General features: G+C 44.8%; 1 protein-coding gene across 1 annotated transcript; it reads left to right on the top strand.

Annotated features, from left to right (window-relative positions):
* Positions 1 to 496: 496 nt before the first annotated feature.
* On the top strand, positions 497 to 23,788 carry TMC5 (transmembrane channel like 5). Its single transcript, XM_081338402.1, has 22 exons — positions 497 to 653; positions 828 to 1,027; positions 1,405 to 1,512; positions 2,523 to 2,627; positions 2,859 to 2,958; positions 3,595 to 3,685; positions 5,054 to 5,302; positions 7,187 to 7,338; positions 9,313 to 9,457; positions 10,833 to 10,988; positions 12,423 to 12,589; positions 13,070 to 13,148; positions 13,580 to 13,677; positions 14,421 to 14,516; positions 14,694 to 14,769; positions 16,568 to 16,701; positions 18,198 to 18,371; positions 19,330 to 19,408; positions 20,373 to 20,456; positions 21,139 to 21,234; positions 22,148 to 22,184; positions 23,205 to 23,788. The coding sequence occupies exons 1-22, from the start codon at positions 580 to 582 to the stop codon at positions 23,318 to 23,320; spliced, it is 2,616 nt and encodes an 871-aa protein (XP_081194528.1). The 5' UTR covers positions 497 to 579; the 3' UTR covers positions 23,321 to 23,788.
* Positions 23,789 to 23,805: the final 17 nt, after the last annotated feature.

Here is a 23,805-nt window from a genome sequence, read left to right as displayed (position 1 = left end):
TTATGTAGCTAACATAAGCATTTTTTTTCCAGCATGCAAACAACCGACCTTTGTCTCTTAATGCCAGGGTGAAAAAATCACAAAGGCCTTCGCATTTCCCTGATCCATTGAACGAATTCAGTGCCTCTCTGAGTTTTCAAGAATTCTTTGTGATATTTGAGCGGTGCAGAAGTCACCGGAGGTGATTGGTTTCTGGATAAGTTGAAGCACATCACTTGGTGAGAATAATATTCTTACGACTAGATTACAGGATGTGATCAGGAGAAAAGCCTGCAAACAGAGACCTGTGATGCTGATATGATATGGTGCATACCAGCAAAAGGAATCTCTGAGCCGACGGGTGACGTGGTAGTGTAATAATTAATTGATACGATACTGCTAATCAGTTATCTAGTGTTTTATACCGTCAGATGAATTTTCTTGGGTAGGGCAAAATACCCAACTCTCCAGCTATAACATCCGTGTTTGTTTCTTTCTTTCTTTTAAAAATAGTTTCGAGATGAGATTGGCAGCACTTGAGTTGATCTAAGTAAATCTCCAAGGGCTCTTTTCCTACAAAGACCAGGATCTGGATCCGTCATGTCGTTTCCTTACAACGATATCATTGAAAATCCTGACTACCACTATTCCGAAACATTGGAAATCGACAAGTTGTAAGTTTACAGTCGGCGTACAGCATGTGCCTAGAAGGAATCTGGATGGAGATTTTTAAACTATTTTTTTTAAAAAAATCCAGCCTTTATTATTTTTAAAAATAACTCAAGACGGCCCACCGACCCTAACATTCCTTCCTCTTCCTATTTTTCCCTTTTTTGTTGGTTCTGCAGAAGACCTTCTCAAAGAAGTACTCACCGTTCAGACAATCCTTACACCCCCTTTGGGGAAGACCACAAGGAAGGAGGACAAGGCCAGAATTCACCAGTTCTGATACCTCTGAGTTTAGTCCAGAGTCCAGAGGAGACCAAATATCCACCAACCGATTATGGGTTTGAATTGCCCGGCACAAACCCACATGGAAAGGCATATGGTATGCAGTGCCAATGGATTCGGAGGCCGTGGGTATGGTTAAGAGGGTATATATTATCTGAGCCTGCCTTAATGCCGTTCCCTGGCAAAATGCATGGGAGAATACCACTTGGGGATGGGGGAGAGATCATTTTTGGTGGCTGGGTTCATATGTTACGCTGTGATAAAATGTGATGAGCTTCTTTGTGGTTTAGCATGTTTTACGAAGCCAGCCGTTTGGCCTTGCTAACCGTAGCTTACGATTTAGCCTGGCCCGCTGTGGCTTACATACTAAGTCTATCGTGGATTAAGAAGATACACGATTCCAGTTTGTATGCAATACAAGAGGAGGAAACACTTCGTTCTCTATTTTTCTTTTCCTTATTTTTTCTTCATCAGTTAATCCTTCTTTTGAGTATGAACCAGAACCTGAAGGGATAGTACCAACTACCAGCCCTGCTCTCAGTATTCAGGATGCAGACAGTTATTCGGATGCATCAGAGAGAGGTAAGATTTAAGGCAATTCATGTACTAGTTGTCAGGCACAGAACCGACTGGGCAATTCTAGATTAAAAAAGGGTAAAGGTTCCCCCGCACATGCGTGCTAGTCGTTTCCGATTCTAGGGGCCGGTGCTCATCTCCGTTTCAAAGCCGAAGAGCCGGCGCTTGTCCGAGGACGTCTCCGTGGTCCTGTGGCCGGCATGACTAGACGCCAAAGGCGCACGGAACGCTGTTCTCTTCCCACCGTAGTGGTCCCTATTTTTCTACTTGCATTTTTTACGTGCTTTCGAACTGCTAGGTTGGCAGAAGCTGGGACGAGTAACAGGCGCTCACTCTGCTACGCGGCACTCAGGATTCAACCCACCAAACTGCCGATCTTCTGATCGACAAGCTCAGCGTCCTAACCCACTGAGCCACCACGTCCCTTAATTCTAGATTAGGAAGGCATAAATTTCTGCTTACGCATGTAGGGTTGGCATCCTTCAGTCTCGAGAGGCTGTGGTATCGTGCTCTGGAAAGAGGTCCTAAAGCAGCATCTGGTGTGGCTAAAAAAAGGCCAATTTGAGAGTGGCGGTCCCTTCCACACTGAGGGCAGATACAATCTGTCCCCTGTCCAGCCCCCAGGTTTCGCTGGTTTGCCGCAGCCTGCCGCACAAATGTCTCTTCGAATTGGAGAAGACCATGCTGCATCTTTAGCCTCCAAGCTGAGCGATCAGAGGTCAAGATTTCCCAGCTGTTAATGTCCATTCCCGAGGCCTTTAGATCCTTCTTGCAGATGTCCTTATATCGCAACTCTGGTCTCCCTCTGGGGCGCTTTCCCTGCACTAATTCTCCATACAGGAGATCTTTCGGAATCCGACCGTCAGCCATTCTCACGACATGCCCTTAGCCAGCGTAGACGTCGCTATTTCAAGAGTGTAAACATGCTAGAAATTCCAGGACATTCCAGGACACGTGCATGTAATGACTGTGCATTATTCATTGAAGCTTGCATACGCTGAACTCTTTTATTACAGTTAATATTGTCCAGAGGCGTAGCAGGCGACACAATTATGCGACTTTTGCAAGGCCCAACTTGCTTCATCTAGACCCAGACTATATGGAAGCAAAGAGGAAAGAAGGTCAGTTACTTATTTGATTTAGCTCTGCTGTCTTCCGTCGACTTTTTCAAATTTTAGAGGCTCGTTATAATTATGGCTTGTTATAATTATGGACTATTGTGGTTTGGTGGGGCTCTGTTGCCTCCTGCTTATGGGATGGCTCACCCAAAGCAACTTACCTGAAATCAACAGAATCATAATGGCTTCAATCCCATCACTCTCCTGATTTTATTGCCATCTTTATTTTTGCAGAAGAAAAATTAATCCGCGATCTGTCCAGCATGTCCACCCATGAAAGAGTTAAAGCAATCCAGAAGATTCCCAAATCAATGAAAGAAAAACGTGAAATTAGGTAGCAGGCATATATTTGTATTCTGAGGGTACTTAACTAACGTGGAAGGGTTAAACAGGCCTCATTTTAAGTGTCAATATTTCACCTCTTCTTTTTCTTCTCTGCATCTAGGAAGAGAATAAAATATATAAAACACCTGTCCTGTATATTTGCATTCAGACGTTATACCTAGCATTTGCATACAGACATTTGTATTAAGACATAGAAAAAGATAGTTTAGTTGAAATGCTGGGGAAAAAAATTTTTTTTTATACCGTCTGGTTCTCACTTTAATTTTCTCTCAGGATTAAAGTAGAACTGTTTGTTTTGTCTTTGTTTTGTAAACTGTAAGTGGTTATAGATACAAAATTCCTAAATAGTCTATATTTAGGTGACAAAAGGCTTTAAACATTTAAATAAGCACGTTGTCCACATAGTTTCATTTTGCTAGCGGACAAGTCAGTCTTATCTTGAAAGGAGGAGAATGAAATAGTGGGGGGAGGGGGGAAAGTGATTCAAAACAACTCCTGGAGTTTTATAGTTGTTAGTTAAGCTAGTATTTTGGACGTGCTAATTCAGAAGGAGGTAATAAAAGTCACTGAAGATCTTGCTTCCCTCCCTCTGCCTTATATTATTTTGCTGTGTGATATTTGACAGGAACCGTGTCCTAACGGAAAAAAAGAAGAAACCTTACAAACAGGATGCTCATCTGAATTGCTGTACCCAGTGCTTTTACAACACAGCTTTGGTAAGGAGTGAGGTTGTTCAGTAAGGGCCTCTTGTTGAGAGGAAGAAGAATGTTACCTATTGCAAAGGCGAACAGGCTGTACTCACCTGTTGTTTTAGGCTTCGGTCTCTCAACAGCCCCAACCAAATACAGGCGGTTCTCGATTAACGAGTGAGCCCCCAATTTGTGTTGCTCGGTGCGACGTTTGTTAAGTGATTTTGGCCCCATTTTACAACTCTTCTCGCTGCCGTTGTGAAGTTGGTAACCCGGAGGTGAAGCGAATCTGGTTCTCCCAATAACTTTGCCTGCCAGAAGGCCACAGGACCCTGGGACACCCCAACCGTCATCAGTACGAGTCAGTTGCCAAGCGTCTGAATTTTGAACACGTGACCACGAGGATGCCACAACAGTCCCCAGTGTGAAAGATGGCCAGAAGCCACTTTTTTTCCCCCAGTGCCGTTGTAACTTCGAACGGTCACTGAACAAACCGTCGTAAGTCAAGAACGATCCGTAGCCTGTCACTGCCAGCATGCTGCAGTGACTTTAGAACAGGAGGTCACCAAACTTGGCGCCTTTAAGACTTTTGGGCTTGCAAGAACCTGGAATTCCTCAGCCAGCATTCTGGGAGTTAAAAATCCGCACGTTTTCAGGTTGCCAAGTTTGGAAAACCTCTGACTTTAGAAGGAGGAAGCCTCAAAGTTGGCCTGGGGGGTTTGCTCTTCGTATGGATCTCCAGGTGCTTTTCCTTGCCTTGTGAGTCAGAGTATATATCGTGAAGCCTGATTGAGTTATTTTTCAATGAGAAACTTGATTGAACCAGTAAGGAATTGGATGGTATTTAGCTTATTGCAGAGTGTGTACCCGAGCAGTTAGGGTTTCTTCATTAAATTGGGTTAAGCAAACCACGTGAAGGTTTTGGCAGGGTAATAATAATAATAACAACAACAACAACGACAATAACAATAATGTTTGAAGGGACCTTGGAGGTCATCTAGTCCAACCCCCTGCTCAGGCAGGAAACCCTATACCATTTCAGACAAATGGTTGTCCAGTCTCTTCTTAAGAACTTCCAGTGTTGGAGCATTCACCGCTTCTGGAGAGGCAGGCTGTTCCACTGGTTAATTGTTCTCACTCTCAGGAAGTTTCTCCTTAGTTCTAGGTTGCTTCTCTCCTTGACTAGTTTCCATCTGTTGCTTCTTCTCCTGCCTTCAGGTGCTTTGGAGAATAGCTTGACTCCCTCTTCTTTGGGGCAACCCCTGAGATACTGGATCACTGCTATCATGTCCCCCCTCACCCTTCATAGAAAAGATGATCAACTGCCATTGAAAACAGAAACGGATGCTGTATTTAACCAAGTCTCCTGTTTGTTATTTGGTTTCCCTCTCCTAGTCCTTCCGTCAGTTAAAGAGCAGCGTTGTCGACTGCCTTCAGCTCTTCCAGTTTTGGCAGAAAACGCTCAAGGACATTGGCAGCCAATTTGGGACCAGCATCCATTCCTACTTTGTGTTCCTGACGTGGCTTCTCATGTTCAACATTTTCTCATTCCTCGTCAACTTCAGCTTTCTTGCAGTCCCTCAGCTCGTCGCAGCCCAGCCAAATCACCTTTCCTTCACCAGTCTGGAGTTTTTGACCGGAGCTGTACGTTTATAATATATATATATATATAGATATATGTAATTTTTTTTTTGATTGCTAACAAAGAATTAAAGGGAGACTGATATGCATTTCAAACTTATTTGTTCTCATCAGTCAGCCACACCCTTCTGAGATTCGAACCTGGGCTGATTGCACATTAGGCAGTAATACTTAATAAACATTTAACATATATATATATATATATATATATATATATATATATTTATATATATATATATATATATATATATGTATATATATATATATATATATATATATATATATGTATATATATATATATATATATATATATATATATATATATATATATATATATATATATATATATATATATATATATATATATATATATATATATATATATATATATTTATATATATAAAGGTAAAGGTAACGTTTCCCCCGCACATGTGTGCTAGTCGTTTCCGACTCTAGGGGCCGGTGCTCATCTCCGTTTCAAAGCCGAAGAGCCAGCGCTTGTCCGAGGACGTCTCCGTGGTCATGTGGCCGGCATGACTAGACGCCAAAGGCGCACGGAACGCTGTCACCTTCCCACCGTAGTGGTCCCTATTTTTCTACTTGCATTTTTACGTGCTTTCGAACTGCTAGGTTGGCAGAAGCTGGGACGAGTAACAGGCGCTCACTCTGTTACGCGGCACTTGGGATTCAACCCGCCAAACTGCCGACCTTCCGATCGACAAGCTCAGCGTCCTAACCCACTGAGCCACCGCGTCCCTTTCATATATATATATATATATATAGAGAGAGAGAGAGAGAGAGAGAGAGAGAGTGAGTGAGAGAGAGAGAGAGAGAGAGAGAGAGAGAGATGGGCTTTCCGTTTTTTTCTTTCATAAACCAATTGGATTGGTGGTTTATTTGTGGTTTATTGATTCAGCCACTGTTGGCTGGATGCATTTGACTTGCTAAGCCGTGAATCATGGTTTTCGTAGACTTCAGCTTTAGCAATAGAGGAAAAACTTTGGAGCTGAGGGTTGGTTGTTTGCTTGTAGCTGTTTCCTTACTCTCTGAGCTTGGTTGTTTGCTTGTAGCTGTTTCCTTACCCAAACCAGGTAACAACATCAGTCCTAGCAGTGAGGACGATACCTACCGGTAGTTTGGGTAATGAAACGTCTGCAAGAAAGCAAACATTTCTCAGAGAGCGCCAAGCGGCCCTCCCTTCAGTGTTTGGATTCAGACAACATGCTAAACCCAGCATGCAAACCACTGCATGTTTTAGTATGATTTGTGACTCTTATTTGCCTGTTAAAGAAAGACGGTTTAAAGCAGGGGTGTCAAACTCAATTTCATTGAGGGCCGCATCAGCATTGTGGTTGACCTCAGGGGGCCAGGTGGGTATGGCCAGGGTGGGCGTGGCCTACTGGGTGGGCGTGGCTAGAGTGTGTGTAGCCTACTGGGTGGGCATGGCCAGCTCTACATCACTGGCATCAAGGGTGCCAGTGGCAGGAGTGGGACAGATCTGAGGGTCTCTGGCAGAAGGAGGGTCTCTGGGCCAGGGCCAAGGCAGTGGGGGCCGTTCCCTCACTGTTTCCAGGATGGATTCGCGGGCCACATGAAACCACTTCGCGGGCCGGATCCGGCCCCCGGGCCTTGTGTTTGACATGTCTGGTTTAAAAGGAAGTGTCCCAAAATGAGGTTCCTTTTACTTTAAGGCAAGATGGGCAGCAAATTAGTCAGTCAATCAAATACATAAATAAATTTACAAAATAAGATCAGTGTGAAACGCTAAATACCCATGAAATCTTCTCTGCCTCTATGGGGAGGGAAGAGTATTAGACAAGGGATGCTGTCAGTAAGAATCTTTTGCTGACCTCTTGAATTCTGATCCTTTCTCTTTTATCATCCTAGGGTTATTTCACAAACACGGTGCTCTACGGTGGCTTTTATACCAACGGCACAATAGCAAAAATTGAGAACGCCTCACCGTATTACATGCAACTGGCTTACATTTTCACAATTGGGATTTATTTTATCATCTGCTTTCTGAGCTTGATCTACAGGTATGTTGATTAAAGCGGGGGTCCCCAACCCCCGCGGCATGCCAGCAACCGGTCCGCACAAAACAAGCAAAGCCCCGTCCGCGGGATACAGGCAGCACACAAAACCACACACTCTCCGGTCCGCGGAAAAACCTTTCTCCGCAGAACCGGTCCCTGGTGCCCAAAAGGTTGGGGACTTCTGGTTTATGGCACAAAATGTTGGATAAAATTTGCCGAATTTCAGTTACATAGGAGTCCCGGATTTTGGATGCCTTCTGTAAGGAAGCCCATCTGAGGCATCTAAATTCAAAAATTGCTAACCTACCGTGCAGCGTTTCACTCAGTTAAAGGTTGATTTTATTTATTTTATTTATTTAATTGATTTTATATACCGCCCTATTCCCGAAGGACTCAGGGCGGTTTACAGGGCGAATTAAAACAAAACAAATAAATACAATTAAAATAGAATTAAATTAAAACTAGCCCACAATTAAAACAAATTAAAATTTAAAATTTAAAGTTAAATTAAAACCCCCTCAGTCCAGGCCGGAAAGATCAAATAACCAAGTTTTCAGGTTACAGACACAAGAGGTTTAGTAGATTATCGCCTCCAAATAATCTCTCCTAAAATGGATGCTCTTTTTTTCTTTTCTTTTTTTTTTAAAGAATGAAAAGCAAAAAAGGAACAGCCAGGGCAACTTACAGCTTCATGTATTGTGAAACGATTTACTTTTTTCAAATAAACGTCATTAGGCCCTTCCTTTAATTCTCTTCCTTGTTTCATTATTGTGTTGCTTGTAATTGGACCCGGACACAGAGCCTGTCCCTAGCAGTTGCCTTGGAGACAGAATGGGCCCTAAGAATGCTGGTTTGCCACAATGGCAGTGCAGGCAGAGACCTGCGTACAAGCTAGAGTGCCTTGACATAAGCTGCAATACAGCTAATCCAAACAATTTATGTTTTCAGCTTAGTGGAGTAGTTTTCAGTGGAACACACACACACACACACACGCACACACACACACACACGTCATTGGCTATCTAATCCAAGGCTTTTCAACCTTTTCACAGATTGTACCACTTTTAGGACATGACAATATTCGAGTACCGCCAGTGCTTAGCAAGGTGTCAAAAACTTGATGGCTAAAAAAAAAAAAAGAAGGGGTGGGGATTTGGGGCTTTACTGGTTAGATTCACTTGTTGTTATAGAAATGGCTAGTTTGTAATACTATGGAAAAGTAAAAAGTTGAGGTTCATTGTTAATCCTCCTGCAACAGTGGAACTCTCTTGCTCCATTCACTCACACGTTGCTCGCAAAAGCTTCTCTCTTGCTCCATTCACACCCCCTTCGCTCGCAAAGGCTGCTCGCTCGCTCTCTCCTCACTGCTTCGCTAACAAAAGCCTCTTTTTTTCTCTCTTTCTCCGTGTGTTTTTTCCCCCTCTCCCGCCAAAACCTCCTTTTATAGCTTCTCCTCTCTCTTCTTCCTTTTCTCTTCCGATTGTGCCAGAAGCTCCAATCAGCATTCATATCACCTGTTGAAAAGCCCTGATCTAATCTACCAAGGCATTAGCCAATACTGCCGAATCCCATTAAATTGAAAAAAAGTATGTACATTATTCCATAAGGAATAATGTAGTGAGTCACAAGGCAGTTGACACCGACAAGTTCTAGTTTGTGCCCTGAGTACCAAAGAAACAATGGTTCCCGGGACAAAATGTTCGTGTCAAAATTAATTCGGTACCAAATTTGACAAGGTTCAAAGCAATTGAGTGACAAGACATCACGCCTTTGCATATTAACTTTTAGGGCCCCTGCCAAGGACCGTCCGCTGCCAGCCGGCCAGCAATTCGCAGAGCAAATTATAAACCAGATTGAAAGGATAACATTCCAAATGACATTTATGCAATTTTTTTCCCCATTGCGGCTGTGCAAAGCGTACTTCAAGTTGTGTGCCACCCTTTCTCTTTCCCCCTTGCCCCTCTCATGTCACTGCAGCATGGCGAAATCCTTCCGTAATAACATTGTGATGCCTCAAGCGCATTCGGGAAACGCCGCCAAGCTTCTTTGCATCTGGGACTTCAGTGTGATGGGCGAGAAAGCCGTACAGATGAATCAGAAAAACATCTGCACGCAGATCAAGGTAAAGATGGTGGCAGTCCGGCTGAAATTGAGTTGACAGAGCAGAAAATAATTGCTTGTGCGGTCCATGGCTTTCTCACCATTCCTTGGGGTCTCCTCCTTTGATCGTCTCCTTTCAGGAAGTAAAAAAAGGAGAAATCTTTGATTCATAAGATGATATCCATACACAGTCCCCCAAACTATCTTTTAATCTTACCTCTCGGTTTTGCTAATTAATTCCCAGTCGGATCTTTGGTGCTCTCTGAGCTTGGTTGCTTTCTTGCCGACATTCCATTACCCAAATTAGGTAACATCATCAGTGTCTGGGTAATGAAATGTCGGCAAGAAAACAACCAAGCTCAGAGTGCAGCTGCAACCTACAACCCCTCGTTTCAACCCCGAGCTACAAATACTCTCTTTTAGTAATTCCAAGTCAGGAACCACTGAGGCTTAGCAATAGCAATAGCCCTTAGACTTAAATACCGCTTCACAGTGCTTTACAGCCATCTCTCAGCAGTTTAAAGAGTCAGCCTCTTGCCCCCAACAATCTGGGTCCTCATTTTACCCACCTCGGAAGGATGGAAAGCTGAGCCAACCTTGAGCTGGTCAGGATTGAACTCCTGGCATTGGGCAGAGTCGGCCTGCATTGTAACAACTGTGCCACTATGCCTGCCTTCCTTCCTTCCTTCCTTCCTTCCTTCCTTCCTTCCTTCCTTCCTTCCTTCCTTCCTTCCTTCCTTCCTTCCTTCCTTCCTTCCTTTTTAGCAATAGACTTATCTACCGCTTCACGGTGCTTTACAACCCCTTTCTAAGCGGTGTAGAGAGTCAGCCTCTTGCCCCCAACAATCTGGGTCCTCATTTTACCCACCTTGGAAGAATGGAAGGCTGAGCCAACCTTGAGCTGGTCAGGATTGAACTCCTGGCATTGGGCAGAGTCAGCCTGCATTGTAACAACTGTGCCACTATGGCTTCCTTCCTTCCTTCCTTCCTTCCATCCTTCCTTCCATCCTTCCTTCCTTCCTTCCTTCCTTCCTTCCTTCCTTCCTTCCTTCCTTCCTTCCTTCCTTTTTAGCAATAGACTTATATACCGCTTCACAGTGTTTTACAACCCCTCTCTAAGCGGTGTAGAGAGTCAGCCTCTTGCCCCCAACAAATTGGGTCCTCATTTTCCCAACCTCGGAAGGATGGAAGGCTGAGTCAACTTTGAGCCGCTCAGGATTGAACTGCTGGCAGTGGGCAGAGTTAGCCTGCAATACTGCATTTGAATCACTGCACCACCGAGGCTCTTACAGCAGCTGAGGGCCGCGATTGAATGCAAAGCCAGACCTGAATTCCTGCCTCCTGCTTCGAACTTACCTAACCTCTCTTTCTCTCTCTCTCTTTTTTTTTCATCCTAGGAGACCCTTTCTGAAATGCGTGTTGAATCTCTGAAGCTGTCTCTGCGGCAAAGGATTCTTCGCTTCTCGATTCACCTGGCCTTCTGGTTTCTCTCACTGGGCTTCACGGTGGCTTCGTGTGCTGGCATTTACTTCTTTTGCCTGGTTAATTTAGAGGTCAGCTGCAATTCTTTGCTTTCATTGTTTGCTCTCTCGTGCCTTCATTAAATCGCGAGTAAATAAATACACACCGTTTCTGGGAATGGGTTTTAACAACATGACAGTGTATCCTTGACAAGGTGTTGATGTGGAAGGACGGATTCCTGAGGATGCTATATTTCTCTCCCACCCAGCTTGGGTGTAGCCCTTAAAAGCCTCTCCAAACCTTGCTGCAAGGTTTTATAAAAAATAAAATAAAATAAAGTTGTCATTTTTATAATGAAGCAGAATGGAAGGATAGAGAAATACTGACAATCCCGGAGGAGTCATCGTTGCAATGTAATTAATTAATTAGGTGCAACTCTATTTACATTTATGAAATTAAAAAGGAAATTAAGTCTAGATGGGGGGAAGGGGGGGGGCTATCCAGTTCTTTGTCCTGGATTTGCTTCCTTTTATCAGAGTTTACTGGCGGTCTCAGCCTATCCATCCTTCATCTAGGAAGCTTTGCCCTGATTCCAAGTATTGAGCTGAGAACTGCTTTGCAAATTCAAGAGAGGTGGATGGACTGAGATATTGCAATCGCCAACTTTCTTAAAAAAAAAGTCCAGGAACTGTAAAATAAGTGTTCGCTTGAGATCCCTTCCAAAGTGGCTGGTTTAACATCCTCCTCCTCCTCCTCCTCCCTGCAAACCCCACTCCATTCTAGCACTGATGATGTTCCCTAGTTTGGTAATGAAATGTCTCCAAGAAAAACAAGCTCAGAGAGCACCAAGGACCTAATCATCATCATCTTCTTCTTCTTCTTCTTCTTCTTCTTCTTCTTCTTCTTCTTCTTCTTCTTCTTCTTCTTCTTCTTCTTCTTCTTCTTCTTCTTCTTCTTCTTCTTCTTCTTCTTCTTCTTCTTCTTCTTCTTCTCCTTCTCCTTCTCCTTCTCCTCCTCCTCCTCCTCCTCCTCCTCCTCCTCCCTCCAAACCCCACTCCACTCTAGCACTGTTGATGTTCCCTAGTTTGGTAATGAAATGTCTCCAAGAAAAACAAGCTCAGAGAGCACCAAGGACCTAATCATCTTCTTCTTCTTCTTCTTCTTCTTCTTCTTCTTCTTCTTCTTCTTCTTCTTCTTCTTCTTCTTCTTCTTCTTCTTCTTCTTCTTCTTCTTCTTCCTCCTCCTCCTCCTCCTCCTCCTCCTCCTCCTCCTCCATCTCCTCCCTCCAAACCTCCCTCCACTCTAGCACTGATGATGTTACCTAGTTTGGTAATGAAATATCTGCAAGAAAACAACCCAGCTCAAAGAGCACCCAGGATCCTTCAGTCCTCGTCCTCCTTCCCCTCCTCCTTTTTTTTCGCCCCAATCTTGCAATACATTTGTAAATATAGCATGACTAAGACTCCAGGAAATTACTCTGAGCTCTTAACAAAGGTTCTCTCTCTCTCTCTTCACTCCTTTTCGAGTTATTTCTGAATGAGGAAAACACCCAGCTGGAAAACGAAGCTGCCATGCTGACCTTGCCTATCGTGGTGAGCCTCTTCAACCACGTGATGCCGTTCCTGTACTCCTTCTCCGGCTTGGTTGAAAAGTTTGCCTATCCTAGGCACCAGGTCTACACTGCTATTATCAGGTACATTGGGCTTGGTTTTGCCCTCCTTTGGAGAGAAACGGACCCTAACAAGCCATCTAAATCAAGGGTCCCCAACCCCCAGTCCGTGGACCGGTACCGGGCCGCAGCATGCCAGCAACCAGGCCGCACAAACAAGCAAAGCCCTATCTATGAGATGCAGGCAGCACATGAAACCACGCACTCTCCGTTCTGCGGAAAAACCTTTCTGCAAGGAACTGGTCTCTGGTGCCCCCAAAGGTTGGAGGCCTCTGATCTACATAGTATTTACTGCACGAGTCTCCACCCCCTGGGGCTCTGGCCCACTACCAGACCGTGGCTCATTTGGAACCGGGCTGCATGAGCTATAATCCAGTGCGCACATACACAGCTCAACATGTGCAAGCGGCCAGCCGGTTATCCCTGCTCAGAGCAGATTTTGAGCAAGCAGTTGTGAGCATCCCGTTCTTCTAAACCCTGAGAGCTGTTGCTTCCACTTTGCAGGAACGTCATCTTGAAAATATCCATCGTTGGAGTCCTCTGCTACTACTGGCTCAACATAGTAGCTCTATCCAAAGTGGAGGTAGATTTTTTTTTCCCCCAAGCATCTTTTGGTACGGGTGCAAAATGCCTTCTTAAGTGATGCGAGGCCTTCTTTAACTTAAGCTGGATTCACAGATTGTGCTAAAACATGGTTTAGCTACCTAGGGTTCCTTGATCAAGCTGGTTTTTGCACAATCCATTAAGACATAAACTAAGATTATTAAAAGATAGCTGCTGACTTCACAAAGCACTTTAGGTGAAAACTAAATAAACTCTTTGAGGGTGTAGCTCAACCTTCTCTGACCTGGATATCTTCCAGGCATTGTCGATGGTTTTACCCAGAATTTCCCAGCCAGCACAGCCACTGCTGAGAATTCTTGGAGTTGATGTCCGCAAATCTGGAATTTAGCTTTAACATGTTCCATGAATAAATGACTTTTATTAAAAAAAAATTCTCGTTCTCCCCATTAGTGCTGGGAAACCTTCATTGGCCAAGATATATACAGGCTGCTTATAGCAGATTTTGTCTGCTGCCTCCTGGGTTCATTCTTCAGTGAATTTCTGCTACGGTACGTGCATTAGCCCGTTATTTGATCCAGATCAAACTTCAATACTGATAGTCCTCAGCTTAATTCGTCGGGCACCGTTTAAAGTTAAAATAGCCCTGAAAAAAGACAACGACCAGTCCTTCCACTTACAATTGACACATAGCATCCCCACAGTCACATGATCAAAACGTGGGTGCTTGCTCTTTGGCATATATTTACAACATTGCCATATTCTGGGGGGAGAGTGTCACGTGATCACCATTTGCGAACTTCCCAGCTGGCTTCCGACAAGCAAAATCAAAAGGGGAAGGCAGATCTGCTTAATGACGGCAGTTCACTTAAAACTGCAATGATCTGCTTAACAACCGGAGCGAAAAAGGTTGTAAAATCAGGCATGACTCTGCTTGGCCCCAGGACTTGTGGTCCCGATTCTGGTGGTAAGTTGAGAGAACTATTTGTATTTCCACATCTGGATTGGAAATTCCTAGATTGGAATAAGCAGGTTTGGAGGCATCTCTGCTAGGCCAGAGTTATATCAGCAGAAACACCCCCGCCCCAATCCAGAACCAGGAGCAAACGACATTCATTTAAAAGCAGGAAAAAAAAGTTTATTTATATCCCAGGGAGTTGTGCTTCTGATGATCTTCCATTGATCAAAAGAACAACTTCCCTTTTGGAAAAAGATTCCTTACAAATGGTGACGCATCCAGAACGTCTTTCAGCAGAACTGCTGCATAATCTAAACGACAAATCTGCCATTTCAGACTTATTGGCACCGAATGCTGTAAAAAACTTGGCGTGCCAGAATTCGATATTGCTCGAAATGTTTTGGATTTGATCTACGCTCAGACTTTGACATGGTGAGTGTGTGTGTGTGGGGGGGGGGGGGAAATCACATTCTGAAGAATTCACAGGCTGCGCTACAAATCCAGATCGATAAAAACTCTTATCCAAGCACAAAAAAAAATACTCTCTGCTTACGTTGAAGAATGTCCTGTCCTTGAATCTCTCTCTCTCTTTTTTTTTCTTTTCTTCAGGATTGGGATCTTCTTCGCCCCTCTGCTTCCTGCCATCCAGATGATAACATTTTTCATAATATTTTGTGTGAAAAAGGTGCGGCGGCTTTTTGTGACTTTTTCCCCCTTGCCAGCCTTAATTGCATTGTTCTTCCTCAAGCCTGTTTGCTGTTACGGATCATACGTGGACCCCCAGATCAGTTGCCTTTTACTCAGTTTGGTGATCAGTAGCACTCTGGGGGCACGGCACAAGGATGAGGCATAAGTAACACCAGCTGCCTGCAATTAGTGCAGGTTCGAGTCCCACCAGGCTCAAGGTTGACTCAGCCTTCCATCCTTCCGAGGTAGGTAAAATGAGGACCCAGATTGTTGGGGGCAATAAGCTGACTTTGTAATAATGCTGCTTGGGGTGGGTGTGTGAAAGTCCTAATAAGCAGGCATATACATAGAATGAAGGCTATTGCTAAGCACATTGGTTTGTGCTTCTTAGATTGTAAGCTGCCCTGAGTCTTCGGAGAAGGGCGGGATATAAATGGGATTAAAATAAAAATAAAAATAAATGATCAGGACTTCTGCAATTTGCTAAGCCAGCTCTGCTTCGTACTTGTTGCTAAGCTGTAAACTGAGTTACAGGGACGATGGGGGTGCTTGGGGTCACCAAGAATTGACCATGATTGATAGCATGTAATAGCAATAGCACTTAGACTTAAATACCGCTTCACTATGGCTTCCTTCCTTCCTTCCTTCCTTCCTTCCTTCCTTCCTTCCTTCCTTCCTTCCTTCCTTCCTTCTTTTGTTGTTAGTTGCAAAGTCGTGTCTGACCCATCACAACCCCACAGACAGCATTCCTCCAGGCCTTCCTGTCCTCTACCATCTTCTGGAGTCCATTTAAGCTCACGCCTACTGCTTCAGGGACTCCATCCAGCCACCTCCTTCTCTGTCGTCCGCTTCTTCTTCTCTTGCCCTCAACCTTTCCCAGCATTAGGCTCTTCTCCAGTGAGTCCTTCCTTCTCATTAGGTGGCCAAAGGATTTGAGTTTTAGCTTCAGGATCTGGCCTTCTAAAGAGCAGTCAGGGTGGATCTCCTCTAGGACTGACCGGTTTGATCGCCTTGCAGTCCAAGGGACTTCCTTCTTAGCAATAGACTTATATACCGCTTCACAGTGCTTTCACAGCCCTCTCTAAGCGGTTTACAGAGTCAGCCTGTCGCCCCCAACAATCTGGCTCCTCATTTTACCGACCTTGGAAGGATGGAAGGCTGAATCCATCTTGAGCCAGTCAGGATCGAACTCCTGGAGTGAGCAGTGAGTTAGCCTGCAGTGCTGCATTCTAACCACTACGCCACCACGGCTGCCCTAATGCATGGGTGTCAAACTCGCCGCATCGCATGACGTGTGGCAGTGCATCATGACTTTTTTTCCGCATTGCTGGAGCTGGGGTGGGCCTTGCCTCTGCATGATGCAACCGGCCGGGGGGGGGCATTTTGACACCCCTGCCATAATGCATGAGCTATGTATGGTATTGAGCAAACCTACCCCGTGCTAGAGCTTTTCCAGGTGTGCCTGTGCCCCACTGCTCCTTTTGGTGACCCCCCCAAGTTGACACCATCAACCGTTGATGCCAAGTTACCGATTGTAAGTCAGGGTGGCAAACGTCTGTTTCTGCCTTTGCTCCTCCCTCTTCCATCTTTCCCCGTAGAGCCTAAAAAATGGGAGGACTGGTTGCCTCCTCCCACGTGAGCTGTCTCTTTGCGTCGGCCACTGCTTTGCTCCCGTTAGCTTCGGGGCTGAATATTTTGCTGCTGGCGACGCCAAAAGACTGCCTCTCTCCGATTCGGTCTTGTGTGTGCGCGTCAAGCTGTTGGCCTGCCTGTGTCCTCTTTGCTTGCCCCTCCAGGTCAGCCTGCTGAAGAACTGCCAGCCGCCGCGCAAAGCTTGGCGAGGGTCCCAGATGAACACGATATTCGTCTTCCTGCTCTTTTTCCCGTCTTTCACCGGCGTCCTCTCGGTCGTGGCGGTCACTGTCTGGAGGTCAGAAGCTCTTTGGGTTCCCCCCACCCCCAGCTCAAGTAGCTGCAAGCCCTTATTGGACGTTTCGGCCCAGGTTCTGGAGAAAACCTTGGCAAGAGGCGTCTGGTCGCAAGTTTAATTTGCTTCTCCTGGAGCCATTGGTTCCTTTGGAAGGAAATGGAGGGCTAGCTTTGGGCACGGGGGAGGAATGAGCCAATCAATAAAGAGGGAAACTCCCAGTAAGCCCACTTGGATTAGGTTTATGGGTAATCCTCAACTTAACAAACCACAGTTTGTTAAGTTGAGCTCAACGTTTCTGTTGCCAAGCCAGATGGTTGTGAAATGAGCTTTGCCCCATTCTACGACCTTTCCTGCCACGGTTGTTAAGGGGATCACTCCGGTTCTTAATTAAGCAACTCGGTTGTCCAGCGAAGCTGGCTTTTTCCCGGTGACTTTGCTTGTCGGAAAGTCGCCAAAGGGGATCACGTGTCCCCCGGGGACACTGCAACTGTCACAAGCCTGAGTCAGTTGCCAAGTGTCTGAATTCGGATCACGTGGCCGTGGGGCTGCTGCAATGGGCGTGAAGGGCGAAAAGTGGTCATAAGTCCCTTTTTACGGTGCCATTGCAACTTTGGTCGCTAAATGAATGGTTTTAAGTCAAGGACTACCTGTACTATAACGTGAGGCAGAGAAAAACTTGGATAGAGTTTCAAGGTTTTTGTTAGTCTACCTACAGCATGTGTCCTCAAAGTTGGCCGCTTTAAGACTTGTGGACTTCAACTCCCAGAATTCCCCAGTCCACGAGTCTTAAAGCGGCCAACATTGAGGACCCCTCACCTACAACAATAAAAGCATGCATCTTCTTGACCTAGCCTACCTCAAAGGTCTGGCAGTTCCTCCGTTCACGTGGCGTTCCTCTTTGCTCTTCTCCCTAGCCCAGGGGTAGGCAACCTTGGCTCTTCTATGACTTGTGGACTTCAACTCCCAGAATTCCTGAGCCAGCATGGGGAACTGTGGCCCCTTCATGACTCGTGGACTTCAACTCCCAGAATTCCTGAGCCAGCATGGGGGACCTATGGCCCCTTCATGACTCGTGGACTTCAACTCCCAGAATTCCTGAGCCAGCATGGGGGAACTATGGCCCCTTCATGACTCGTGGACTTCAACTCCCAGAATTCCTGAGCTAGCCTGGCTCAGCTTGGAAACCTCTCCCTTTCCCCTCAGCGTGGCTGGCTCAGGAATTCTGGGAGTTGAAGTCCACGAGTCATAAAAGAGCCAAGGTTGCCTGCCCCTGCCCTAGTCTCACCCGTCATGGTAATCCTTATCAACAAGGTCAGAGATCTCAAGATTTGTAGATCTCCTCAGGGACCTGGTCCCAGCCAATATCCAGTGATCTCTCTGATGCTGCCTACCGTCTATGAGTGTTTCCTTCAACAAACTTCTAAACTGACTATGTTGGTGTGAAAAGAACCTGTCCTTTTTTCCCCCACCCCCCACCCCTCTCTTTATTTTCCAAGACGGAAACCTTCCGAAGCGTGTGGCCCTTTCCGAGGTCTAACGGCTCCTTTTGAAGCTATCTCTGGCTGGATTTCAGTCTTGACTTCTTCCCCAAGCTCAGGATGGGTAGTGTGGATCTACCGTAACTTAATCGAGAGCACCCATTTCTTCTTCATCCTTTCAATCATCGTGCTGTAAGTTTTCCACGAAAGGGTGGGGGGAAAGGTGGGATGGGGAAGGAAGGTGACCCGTTTGTTAAAGGGACTCTTTAACAATGCAGGACATCTATAAATGACGCGCCTTATAAATTATGGGCTTTTTCTGTCTGAGGAGTCGATTGTTGCCTTCTTGGTGACATTTTGGTGACATTCTTGCAGACATTTCGTTACCCATCTAGCTAATACCTGGCTAGCTAATGGAAAAAAAAGTTGTTCCTTGGGGGAACCGTACTGACAGGCACAGTTTTTCCCGTCTGACTTCTTTCTAAAATCTTTGATAGCCATAAAGGCAAAGGTAAAGGTTCCCCCGCACATGCGTGCTAGTCATTTCTGACTCTAGGGGCCGGTGCTCATCTCCGTTTCAAAGCCGAAGAGCCAGCGCTTGTCCAAGGACATCTCCGCGGTCATGTGGCCGGCATGACTAGACGCCAAAGGCACACGGAACGTTGTTACCTTCCCACCGTAGCGGTCCCTATTTTTCTACTTGCATTTTTTACGTGCTTTCGAACTGCTAGGTTGGCAGAAGCTGGGACGAGTAACAGGCGCTCGCTCTGCTATGCGGCACTCGGGATTCGACCCGCCAAACTGCCGACCTTCTGATCGATAAGCTCAGCGTCCCAACCCACGAAGCCACACCGCATCCCTTTAATCCACCGCGTCCCTTTAATTTGATAGCCATATGTGGTACCAATATAGGAGAATGTTTATAGCTTGTGGGTTGAAGGAGGAATCATTATCTACTTTGGGTAACGAAACGTCCGGAAGAAAACAATGAAGCTCAGAGAATCCTGAGGACACTTCCTTTTAACCCTGAGCTGCAAATATTCTCCTTTGTTGGTTTATTCGGTCTGGTACCATAGTTTGGAATCTTGGCTGGTCTTGGCTCCATAGTTTACGGGCCAGCGGTAATTTGACATTCCGAATTCTGTTTTAGGATGCTCATATACCTTTTCTGGCAAATCATCCGTGGACGAAAAACAATGGTTAAACTGCTACAAGAGCAGATTGTTAATGTAAGTATTTTCTCACGAGAAATCCTGTCACTCTAGATCAGGGAGTCTTGTAAATTTGGCCCTTTTATGACTCGTGGACTTCAACTCCCAAAATTCCTCAGCCAGCGACAGCTGTCTGAGGAATTCTGGGAGTTGAAGTCCACGAGTCATAAAAGAGCCACGGTCGCCTACCCCTGGGCTAGGCCAATGTTTCTCAAAATTTCTGCAACTAAGGTCACTAAATAGAAAACTTTGGAAATATCAGGGACCACCCAGTTAACAAACACCTCCTTCCTATGTTTTTTATCTTTAAGAACATGGCAGTTTAGGCTTTTTTTTGGCAAATGAAATAATCCTTTAGCTGCGTATCTTTATTCCTTCCTATTTCCTCCATTTTAAAAAAAAAGGTCTTTAAACCGATTATATGTTTTAATACCAAACGTATAATCTAAACTTAATATGTGTTGATCACTCGAGAGAAGCGCTAAGCAAGCAGCTAAACCCTGCCCAGTGAATGTCAGGAAATGTAGATCACTTGGTGATCTACAGATCACACTTTGAAGATGATAGGGCTAGACAGCGAACTCTCAGGAAAGTTTAGTTTTGGGTTAAAAGGCTCCCTAATATCTTGATCTAAGATACGCATTTACTCTGTTGAACGGATTGCAATATATCTGTAATTTTATTTTTTTTATCACATTGCTTGATGTTTTGGGGTATCACTGTTTTTATGGTTACTTATGAAGTTTTAATCAAATTTCAGATTATATTGTGGAAGCCTAGGAGTCTATGTAAGCCACCAAGAGTATTTTTGACTGTAGCGGAATAGAAATGTATTTAATTGATTTTTTTTTTTTTGCAAAAGGAAAGGTTACTTTTCAAGCAAAGCACTTGACTGTTGCTGCTAGCTTTCTAAAATGAAATATTAAGATTAATTCCTCTAACGCGCCATCCCTTTTTATCGAACTGTGTCTTGATTTTGTAGGCCGGCAAAGATAAAATGTTCCTACTGAAGAAATTACGTGGGCTGCAAGCATCTCAGCTGCCCTCTTTGAGAAGGCAACCGGAGGTGAGTTTGCAGAGTTGGACCTTTTAAAGACCAGGTGTTTCCATTGCATACGCTGGTTGTTTAATAACGGTTTGCTGAAAAAGTACAATTGGCTGAACTCCACCAACATGCTAAGCTGGTAAGCCGTGCCTCATAAGCCTTAGTAAAGGTAAAGGTAAAGGTTCCCCCGCACACGCGTGCTAGTCGTTTCCAACTCTAGGGGCCGGTGCTCATCTCCGTTTCAAAGCCGAAGAGCCAGCGCTTGTCCGAGGACGTCTCTGTGGTCATGTGGCCAGCATGACTAGACGCCAAAGGCGCACGGAACGCTGTTACCTTCCCACCAGAGTGGTCCCTATTTTTCTACTTGCATTTTTACGTGCTTTTGAACTGCTAGGTTGGCAGAAGCTGGGACGAGTAACAGGCGCTCACTCTGTTACACGGCACTCGGGATTCGACCCGCCAAACTGCCGACCTTCTGATCGATAAGCTCAGCGTCCTAACCCACTGAGCCACCAAGCCCAAATCAAGCAAACTGCGTTAACAGCTTAGCGTGTGTGAATCGGCCCAGGATATTATTATTTGGAAAATAGCAGATTGGGAAAAAACCCCAACAATTGGGGGGGGGGTTTGGGGGGGAAAGAAAGAACATATGCATACATTCATATGTATACATTGTGCTTGAGTCTTTTCGTTGGTCTTCCAGTGGGACTCATCTCTCAGCCAGCTGCCTAAGGAGCAACGCTCCGTTTTGCTGCCCAGCTGCGTGGAGCCCTTTCTCTGGAGAGAGTCTTCTACTGAGGTAATAGCAGGTGCAGTTGAGGGTGTGGTATGACCACTTTCCTTTACACAAAAAGCTTTTTAGTTGCAGATGCTAACCCTTCCACGCTGCCTTGTAGTCAGGTTGGATTTCACCTCCCGTCATACTTCACCAACCTTGGCCGTGTTGATGTTTGGAGAAGATGGGAAATGATCATCTGAAGGATACCTCTCTAAAGATGGTTAACCATAAAGGGCCTTAGCAGGATCTCCGCCACGTAGAAAGCTTATTTCTTCACAATATTGGGCTTCGGCTAGCTCTTGGCCCAGCCTTCTCCAGTTTGGCACTTTCTAGATGGGCTGGCTCACAACTTCCGTAATTTTCATCCCGTGGCCTTGCCGCCAACCCACCTAAAGAGCAAGACTAGGGAAGGGGGCAAGCCAGAGAAGGAACACAAGAAAAAAAAGATGTTTACAGGAATTCTTTTTGCTCTCCTTCCCTTTTATAGGACAGCAACCCCCCTGAAAGTTTAGAGTGGTTTTTTTAATTAAAAAAATGAACCTATTTGTGTCTTTATGTATTGCCGTGTATATGAACTTTATTCTCCGTCCCTCCAAATTGCTCAGCAATTGTGATCATTGCCTTAGTTGCCTGCACATCCTTAGCCTCATTCTTTTAACTGATTTGACAAGTCAACTAGTTGGATGTAGAACAAAGGTGGCCCTTTTATGACTTGTGGACTTCAGCTCTCAGTATTCCTCAGCCAGCGTGCCACTAAGGTAGAAAAATATCAACATGTTGGGTTTTTATGAATAACTATTTAAATTTAAATCAGTAGGATGAATGAGTCATATCAGGATACAGTTGCAGAATACGTTTGATGAATTCGCTGCTTTATAATGGTTAAAAATTGGTTGGTATGTCAAATCTAAGTTTATGTTTGTCTCCTTTATAGTCTGCTAGACACCCTGCAATGGCCACCTTTAATCCTGGTAAGTACTAAATATTAGGCAGGACAGTTCAGTAAACTATAATTAGTACTAGTATTATGACTCCAGGCTAGATTGGGAAGTCAAAACACGTCTAGGAGAAAGGAACTCGGTGAAGTAACTCTGTAATCATCGGAAGTCAAGCTTGACTCAAGGTTTCTCTCTAGTTCTGTCTGGAAGGGGAAGTGACACAATCAAATGGGCCAAGTGTGTAGAAAGAGGCTGTAGGGAAGTCCCAATAAAGCTTCTCCTGGTACTTGGTTTGTGGGACAGGAAGAGCAAACCTACGCAGGTAGCCTTCCATAAAAGGTTGAGATAACCCTCAGAGCATCCCAAATTGTCCTTCTGAAATTTGATGGCAAACCCAAAGTTTGGTGGTAATTTAAAAACACCACCACCACCAACCTCTGTAAGAAATCAGGGTGATTTCACTGACCATGTGGCCACAAGTCCATGGACATCTGAGGCAAGGGAATCGGGTGTTCAGTGCGGGTGGCGTTTTGGTGTGCTTTGGGAGAAAAAAAAATCCTAAAGGGACTGTTAGGAACATGGCTACGCTGCCACAAAGGCGAGGGGGCGATTAACCTATTTTCCAAAGCACCAGAAGACAAGAAATGATGGAAACTAACCAAGGAGAGAGAAGCAACCTAGAACTAAGGAGAAATTTCCTGACAGTTAGAACAATTAACCAGTGGGACGGCTTGCCTCCAGAAGTTGTGGGTGCTCCAAGACTGGAGGCTCTGAAGAAAAGATTGGACAGTCACTTGTCTGAAATGGTATAGGGCAGGGGTAGGCAACCTCGGCTCTTTTATGACTCGTGGACTTCATCTCCCAGAATTCCTGAGTCAGCATAGCTGACTCAGGAATTCTGGGAGTTGAAGTCCATGAGTCATAAAAGAGCAGAGGTTGCCTACCCCTGGTATAGCTTGAGCAGGGGGTTGGACTAGAAGACCCCCAAGGTCCCTTCCAACTCTGTTATTCTGAACTAACACTACACCTTTTTCTTCCATTTGCTTGTAACAGAGGCTGGTGAAATAACCCAGAATGCTGGAGTGTCTGATGCCCTGGTTTTGGCTTTGAGAGCCAGACAAGAGGCTGAATGGGAAACGGAAGATGAAGAAAACTCGAAGTGGAAGTAGAGAATTAAGTAATATGCACACCCCAACAAGCACTTTTTATCGATAACTTTGCTGTTTGCACAAATAAAAGTATTTGTAGGAACCTACTAGAACTGTAAAAATGAGAAATTTTCAATTAAAGCGACTGGGCAATTTGACATTTGTTGAGGTTTTTCCTTTATTATGACTTCAGAAAATGCAGGTGCCAAACGATTCTTTGTGACAGCAATCTCTTCCCCAGGTCTCCACAGAACTTACTGTACATTTGAGGAAAAGGGCTACGTTAATTTATTTTATCGTGGAAATCTGACAGTTTTGGTAATATAACCACCAGGAATAATCCCTTAAACATCATCATTATTCTCTCTCCAAATTTATTTCTTTTAACTGTCAGGATTTTTGTTTTACAGAAATTATAGAGAGATTTGTACAGTACAGAGAATAATAAAGGAAACATTATTTTTTTTTAAAAAAAAACATGTATCGCAGCATGGCAAAAAAAAAAA

Source organism: Vipera berus, assembly GCF_964194415.1.
Source record: "Vipera berus genome assembly, chromosome: 13".
NCBI classification, from domain to species: Eukaryota; Metazoa; Chordata; class Lepidosauria; order Squamata; family Viperidae; genus Vipera; species Vipera berus.
The sequence above is the reverse complement of the archived record's forward strand: the minus strand, read 5'-3'. Positions and strand labels throughout refer to the sequence as shown.

Excerpts from the sequence above, each read along its gene's own strand:
- TMC5 (XM_081338402.1), top strand. The coding sequence starts at position 580 with ATGTCGTTTCCTTACAACGATATCATTGAAAATCCTGACTACCACTAT. Across the intron at positions 654-827 it reads ACATTGGAAATCGACAAGTT|AAGACCTTCTCAAAGAAGTA; the intron begins GTAAGTTTACAG and ends TTGGTTCTGCAG. Across the intron at positions 18,372-19,329 it reads ATCCTTTCAATCATCGTGCT|GATGCTCATATACCTTTTCT; the intron begins GTAAGTTTTCCA and ends ATTCTGTTTTAG.